General features: G+C 49.0%; 1 protein-coding gene across 3 annotated transcripts in view; it reads right to left on the bottom strand.

The window, feature by feature from the left end:
• Positions 1–7,500, bottom strand: part of LOC135105032 (protein phosphatase 1 regulatory subunit 3B-like) — a 30,756-nt gene that overhangs the window by 21,317 nt on the left and 1,939 nt on the right. For 2 of the 3 annotated variants that reach the window (XM_064012930.1, XM_064012928.1), the window contains 4 exons: positions 1,201–1,523; positions 790–893; positions 320–464; positions 1–155 (listed from right to left, as the gene is read on the bottom strand). The exon at positions 1–155 is cut by the window's left edge and continues 13 nt beyond it. In XM_064012930.1, coding sequence (XP_063869000.1) covers positions 433–464; positions 790–893; positions 1,201–1,517 — 453 coding nt within the window. In that variant the 5' untranslated portion in view covers positions 1,518–1,523 and the 3' untranslated portion in view covers positions 1–155; positions 320–432. Of the gene's footprint in view, positions 186–319; positions 465–789; positions 894–1,200; positions 1,524–7,500 lie in introns of those variants that run through there. The other variant, XM_064012929.1, reaches the window with a different exon arrangement.

Here is a 7,500-nt window from a genome sequence, read left to right as displayed (position 1 = left end):
GCAATGTTCCCCTCAGCCTCCTTGATCATCACGTTCTCCAAGCAAACATTGTCCCGCTCCAGTCTCGCCTTCATGCCGATGTAGTCAGAGGCGGGCTGAGCGAACGCCAACTCCCACTGGTCAGCCACTGCCTCCGCCTTGGCTCCCCCGGTCACCTGTAGGCGGCAGGTGAAGAGGGGCGGCTGCTGAGAGGCGGGCCGAGACAAGCAGAATCACATACACCGTACAGTTACTCCCCACACTCTCTCTCTCTCTCTCTCTCTCTCCTCTCTCTCTCTCTCTCTCTCTCTCTCTCTCTCTCTCTTTAACCAACACTCACCTGCTCAAGGAAGTCGGCGGTCCATCTTGGGGGGCAGTCCGGTCTTTCTGTAAGGACGCGGATCTCTCGTGAGCGGGGTGACCTTGAGTATCGGTCGAACACCACCTTCTTTTTTAGTCTGGTGGGGGACACCGGCGCCCAGTTGCTGTTGAGGGACGCGAGAAGGAAAGAAAGGCGGTGACTATACGTTTCCGATGCGCTCTGGTGCCTAGCTTGATGTATATTGCATGATAATGAAATCTATTTCTGTCTGTCTGCATGTATCTCTCTCTCTCTCTCTCTCTCTCTCTCTCTCTCTCTCTCTCTCTCTCTCTCTCTCTCTCTCTGGCATACATTACTGAGGCGTCTCATCATGAAGTTCCTGTGTTGCATCATAATGAAATCTCTCTCTCTCTCTCTCTCTTCTCTCTCTCTCTCTCTCTCTCTCTCTCTCTCTCTCTCTCTCTCCTCTCTCTCTCTCTCTCTCTCACCTCGGGCTCCCCCTCGTCCTGTCGGGCCACTAGGCAAGACTTGAATGGGCTGCAGCGTCAGCGTGTCCAGCTTCTTTTTAGAAGGTGACCGTCGACTTGCTGATCTGTGAGGGGTGAGGAAGGGAAGCACGGGTGTAGGGGAAGGAGGCGCACAGACGAGGGAAAAGGACGTTGGGTGAGGGCAAGGGAGGGAGGGAGAAGGGTACAGAAAAGGACACGAGTTAGATGAGAACAGCCTGATGAGGGAATATTTTTGTCAAATTGTGATGTCATGTTTAAACAGAAGATACCTGGAAGATCATTCTCTCTCTCTCTTCTCTCTCTCTCTCTCTCTCTCTCTCTCTCTCTCTCTCTCTCTCTCTCTCTCTCTCTCTCTCTCTCTCTCTCTCTCTCTCTCGACTCTCAACTCACCTGAAGCTTCTCCTCACGCCGATCTCGTTCGCGTACGCCGAGGAACAACTGAGCTGACTGTTATCCAAGGTGTTCCTGAAGCTGTTCCCGTTGACCATGGCGCCGCATGACTGGGTGCCGGTGCTCCAGAAGGAGTGGAGGGGGCTGGCCTGGAGAGGGGTGGCCTGAAGCGGGGTGGGAGCTGTCTGGAGGGAGGACAGGCGGGTGGTGTAGTCATGTATGAAGGGCTGGGAGGCGAGGTACCCGGAGGTGAGGACGGGAGAGGAGCCAAGGTACATCTCCGCACCGTAGTCGCTCGGCATCATCAAAGTTGTCATCAGGCCCCTGGAGGGAGAGAGGAGGCGCGTGAAGGCAGGGCTGAGTGATTTACTGTTAGGTTTGCGTGGTGCATGTCAGTGGTTATATTTGTCCAGGCATGAATGTAGTGCGTGTTGGGGGGGTGATGTGTGTAATAATTGGTTGTTCTGGGATGACTCTGTTGTGTGTCTGGCGGGAGGATGCATGTAATAAATAATGGGCTGATCGGTACACACGAAAATAGGCGAGTTTTAAATTATGTATATAAACGCAGAAAAGCAAACAAATGAAACCTACACGAAAAAAAAATAATAAAAATAAATAAATAAATAAAGCAAAAATAGCCTTCATAAAATTTCACACAAAAAACTTATAGGTATAATAATACTCGCACCACACCACACAACTCGCATTAGCTTGTGTAAAACAGCGCCATGACAACCCTTATCAGCCGCCGCTATCTTAGTCTGGCCACCTCCGGAGATGACGATAAGGTCACAGATAAGGTCACACCACTTCAGGACCTCCCATAGCCTCCCCACACCCCTTCTATCCCTGCCTATTCTCTCTCTCGCCTCTTGATCATCTCACCCTCCCTCCCTCCGCCCACCTCACTCTGGCCTACATAAAACCTCACTGACGGACATTCTGACAGCTGTGGCACTTGTGACTGGCATCCATTATTATTCTCTCTCTCTCTCTCTCTCTCTCTCTCTCTCTCTCTCTCTCTCTGGGATTCAAATATTTCATAATCTCACCATTCCGACCTTCACCATCACTCTCTTCACCTATCACTGTGACCTCACTTCTCTGCCTATGTCTCTTCGTTCTTCCTCCTCCTCCTCCTCCTTCATCACCCACGTCAGGATCAGCAGATAACTTGGTGACCTTTCAAGTACTGCACTTCACCAATTCAGACATGTCGCTACGCCCACCATCACCTCCTCCTCCTCCTTCCTGGTGTATGAATGGAACGAGGTCTGGGTGACGTCATGAGGTTGCACGGGACCCGAGAGAGGAGTGGGAGGTCACTAAGATCTTGCAACTTTCACTCTCCTCCGCCTCCTCCTTCTTCAGCTTCTCTTCCTCCTGTCGACAGCTGCCGAAGGAAGAAGAAGAAAAAGAAAAAAAAAACGCGTCCAGTCACTACTTTTTAACCCAGGATGAAAGTTCTTGCCTGTCATCTCACCCCCCCTCCTCCTTCTTCTTCTTCTTCTTCCCTTCTCCCTCGGGCGCCGCAGCCACTTCCGCACATGCAGTGGTAAGGTGAGGGCCAGGGAGGACAGGCGAGTGATATTTCAGGTAAGATCATAACGTACCCTCCAAGCTTTACTTGTCCCTGTTTTCTCCTCCTTCTCTTCCTCTAACGCATCCTTCCTTTCCCCACCCTTCCTTTAATGATCCCTCTCGATAGCTTCACTACCTCCTTCCACCCTTTCTCTCTCTCTCTCTCTCTCTCTGTCTCTCTCTCTCTCTCTCTCTCTCTCTCTCTCTCTCTCTCTCTCTCTCTCTCTCTCTCTCTCTCTCTCTCTCTCTCCCTCCCCAGCGAGCCGTGACTCAAGCTTCGCTCCTATCCCTCCCTCTCCCCGCCCCTCTAACTCAGCAGGAGGGCATGACATAAATTAAATTCCTTAAAGTTGTGCAAGTCTTCATCATCTTACTCTTACTCCTCCTCCTGGTCATTTTTTTATTATTTTTTTTTTTACTCCTGGTCTTTTTTTTTTATTTTTATTTATTTTTTTTTATTTGATTCATGGTCAAGTTTAATGGACTTTACGTTTCAAGCTGGAACATGTAACTAATCTCTCTCTCTCTCTCTCTCTCTCTCTCTCTCTCTCTCTCTCTCTCTCTCTCTCTCTCTCTCTCTCTCTCTCACACACACACAATGCGGGGACCAACCTTTTGAAGTGGCGGACGAGAGAACTTTACAGGCTGCACACACACACACACACACACACACACACACACACACCGGAAGGACGCGAACCAAGGCCAAGGTCGCTGCCTCCTGCTGAGTGTGGCCGCGTAAGGTCTCTTTCCTTCCACTTTCCTCCATCCCCTCCCTCCTCCTACCCCTTCTTCATCCTTCCTCCTCTCGCCACCTCCTCCTCCTCTTCCTTCCGTTACCTTTACTTCCTTACAATCTACGCTATTCAGATATTTTCTCTCACCTGTCATGCTTTCCCACATCTGTAGAGGTATATATTCACATTTTCTGTCATTTTCTCGCTCTCATCGTTTTCCTGTCTTTCATTTTGCTTCTTTATCTTATATTCTCCCCTACATCCCTCCCCCCCCATTTCCTCTCATTCTCTGCAATTTCTTATCTACTACTACTACTACTCCTGGTGCTGCTGCTGCTACTAGATTTTTGTCCCCTTCTCATTCACAAGAACACTCGTAAACACTATCGTAATAAATCTTTTTTCCGCTCTTTTTTTTCACAATTTCCATCCCTTTGTCCCGTAAACAGGAGGTGCATACGTCTCCCCTTGAAGTAGCCATGAACTATAGTGGTATTCCATCATCATCTTGCGCTCCTTCCTCCTTCCTTCTCCTTTTCCTGCTCCTCCTCCTCCTCCCATTATATACCTTTTACCCTCTGCATATCCCTACCTCATCCTTCTCCCTTTCCTTCTTATTCTTCTACTTACCCCTTCCTTAGCCTGCGTCCTTCACCTATCCTCCATTCCCAAAAACATCCATTCTTTCCCTCCACCCCTTCCCCTTCCTCTCTCTCTCTCTCTCTCTCTCTCTCTCTCTCTCTCTCTCTCTCTCTCTCTCTCTCTCTCTCTCTCCTTCCCACGCTCTTCTGACGCTCGTAATTAAGCTCCTAATAAGAAAGGCTCTATTAGAAAGTATTGCACTGTTACATATTTAATGACACGCATTTCTATCCCACTAATATTTTTCTTTGTTACTCGTTCAGCCATCCAGAACAGCACTGCATCTCTCTCTCTCTCTCTCTCTCTCTCTCTCTCTCTCTCTCTCTCTCTCTCTCTCTCTCTCTTGCTCAACACCTTCATGTTTGAAAAAAAACTTTACACATTTTTCTTCTTAAAGTTCGCATCAGCAAACACAAGATCCTCCTCCTCCTCCTCCTCCTTTTCGTCCTCTCTCACCCTTCACTCTTTCTCTCCCTTCCTCACCATCTCATCTTCATTCTTCCCCAGCAAGTCACCCGTGAAAGAGTTCGGTAACTGAAGACGCAGAAGTTGCAGCTTGTGAGTGTTTAGCATTGTTGATACAAGACGAACGTGTTGAAAAGCTCACTGATAGATCAACAAATATTCGTTCAGTGTGTGTGTGTGTGTGTGTGTGTGTGTGTGTGTGTTTTAACCATTCTATTTCACGACCAAGTAAATAAGGAAATGAGAGAATGAAGACACGAAAGAGCAATGACATATGTTGGTAAATATTGAGAGGAAATAAAATACAAAGTGAAGGAGCTTAAACACTAATGAGTCAAGAAGGAGGAGGCAGGGAAGGGATCACGAAATTATAGGGAAGGATGAGGAAGAAGAGGCGGATTTGGGGTAAGAGGAGGAGGAGGAGGAGGTAATAGATAGGTAGGAGAAAAACAGGAGAAAAACAGGACAAATGAAGGGGAGGTGGAAGAAGAGAGGCATGAGAAAGACAGGGTAAATTAAGGAGGACGAGGAAGAGGAAGAGGAGGAGGAGAAGAAGGTAAGAGAGGTCGGGCGCACCTCTCGCTTCTTTGTCACGAGTGGAGCCCCGTAACCTGGTCCCCGGGCAGGTAAGTTTCCTGTTTGGCGCGGCAACTTGACTCCTGCCCAGCCGCCCGCGACGCCCACCCCGCCCATCCCCACGCCCATGTAGACTCCGCTGCCCCCCCCACCCTTCCTCTTCCTCTCTACGTGTGCTCATGTGAAATACGCAATAATTCGCATTTGTGAGAAGAGTCATCTGAACAAACTCCCATCTCTCTCTCTCTCTCTCTCTCTCTCTCTCTCTCTCTCTCTCTCTCTCTCTCTCTCGGTGGTAACAATAGCGACGGGGGTACATAGAGTTCATTGAAGTGAAATCATCCCACCGGATGTCACACACACACACACACACACACACACACACGACCGCCGATAGGAAAGACTTCGTTAGATAACAATCCCTAAATAAGAAGTTAAAGAGAGAGAGAGAGAGAGAGAGAGAGAGAGAGAGAGAGAGAGAGAGAGAGAGAGAGAGAGAGAGAGAGAGAGAGAGCAGTCACTGCATCAAGCCCCAGGCATTCAAGTCTCCTTCAAACAGTTCCTGAAGGTGGCTGCAACAGGTGACAAGGGGTAGGAGCGGCGTTGCAGTGTAACCTCCGCTCCGTTGCCCCGGACAGCCTGAGCGGCGCCAGAGAGGTGGAGGTGGTGGTGGTAGTAGGGGCGGGAGGACACCACCATCACCACTTCCACCACCCGGCAACAGACTCACACTCAACACGGATACAAATGAAAATTGACTGTTCTCATAGCAAACGTATAAGAAATTACTCGATTCTTTCTGAAATTTAACGCTGTGGTATTCAAGACACGTATATTTTTTTTTTCGTCGCTTCTTTAAATGAACGCGTAGTATACGAGTTAATTTTGTTATGGCGTTTCCGACAGGTGTAGCACAAGTGGCAGTGTACACTACCGGTATTGCCTAGGCTGCTACACCCCTATTAGCGTGGGTTATATTAGTTAGTAGTGGATGTACGTATGTGTAATGTATGTATAATGTACGTATGTGATGGCGACGAGTGCCTGATGTTGCTTTCTTAACAGGCAGTGGTGGGTATCCGTCCGGCCGATAAGACAGCTGGGTTGCCACACGCATCACCATCACCACTACCACTAATACGACTTTTAAAAAAACATTTACCATTACTTACAATACAAGTCACCACTACTATGGCTACTACTGTTACTACCACACACTGTGTACTACCTACTACTACAACACCACCACGACTTCTACCATATACCACCATCACTACAACTACGACTAAACCCTATCCATCACACCACCACTACTATTATTGCTACTGTTATTTATTCTTTTCATCACCATCATCTACGCCGCTGCCACCAACCCCACACACCACTGCCCATCACCCAAGATACCCATCACCAATCACCACCACAAGCCTTCATCATCACCACCACCACCATACACTGTCACCACACATCCACACTTGCTACCATATGGTTACTTACCACCACAACTACAGAACAATCACCACTACCACCACCATCACCACGACTCATAATACAAGCTTTCGCAAATCAGAGTCACTGTAAGCTATGTATAATACAGCACTCCCACCACCACCACCAGTCAATCACAACACCACATCACCACTATGTTGTCATAAAAAAAAAATCGAAGTCCATCGTCACCACACTACACCACCACCAACCTTTGGGATCTCGGCTAAGTCCACACCACAATCACTATGAGTCGAACACTGGACGACCCCCATGCACGACTCACAAATCAAGTTGGGCTGAGGGTCGTCGCCGTGTTCGTGCTTGGCTTCGAGAGGCGTGGTTTAAGAAGGGGCGAGGCGAGTCACTAAGCGATGCCCCCTCGAACTCCAGCGACCGACTGCAGGCACACACCGCACACTGACACACTCGACCCTTCCCTCCAGCACCCAGCGTTCAAGGAGGAGGGGGAGGGGGGAGGAGGGGGTGTATTGGGGGTAGATGAGGGAGACAAGGAGGGTATCTCAGGTCTACCCAGCAACCCCACCCACCCACACCTCTACATCACCGTCCCCACCACCCAAAATATCTCATCTCTCCTCTCCTCTCTCGTCTTTGATGCTTCCCGTCATAGCTAAGGTTCCCACCATCTCCTCTTCCACCTCTCTCCCCTCAGGGAATGACGCACTGGAACTCTCTCTCTCTCTCTCTCTCTCTCTCTCTCTCTCTCTCTCTCTGGTCTGATAGATGATTCAGTAGTTACTAATGATCATTCTCCTACGCAGTTCAGTTAATATGAAGATCTGTT

Source organism: Scylla paramamosain, chromosome 11, assembly GCF_035594125.1.
Source record: "Scylla paramamosain isolate STU-SP2022 chromosome 11, ASM3559412v1, whole genome shotgun sequence".
In the NCBI taxonomy this organism is placed as follows: domain Eukaryota; kingdom Metazoa; phylum Arthropoda; class Malacostraca; order Decapoda; family Portunidae; genus Scylla; species Scylla paramamosain.
Note: the sequence above shows the minus strand (reverse complement) of the source record. Positions and strands in the feature narration are given on the sequence as shown.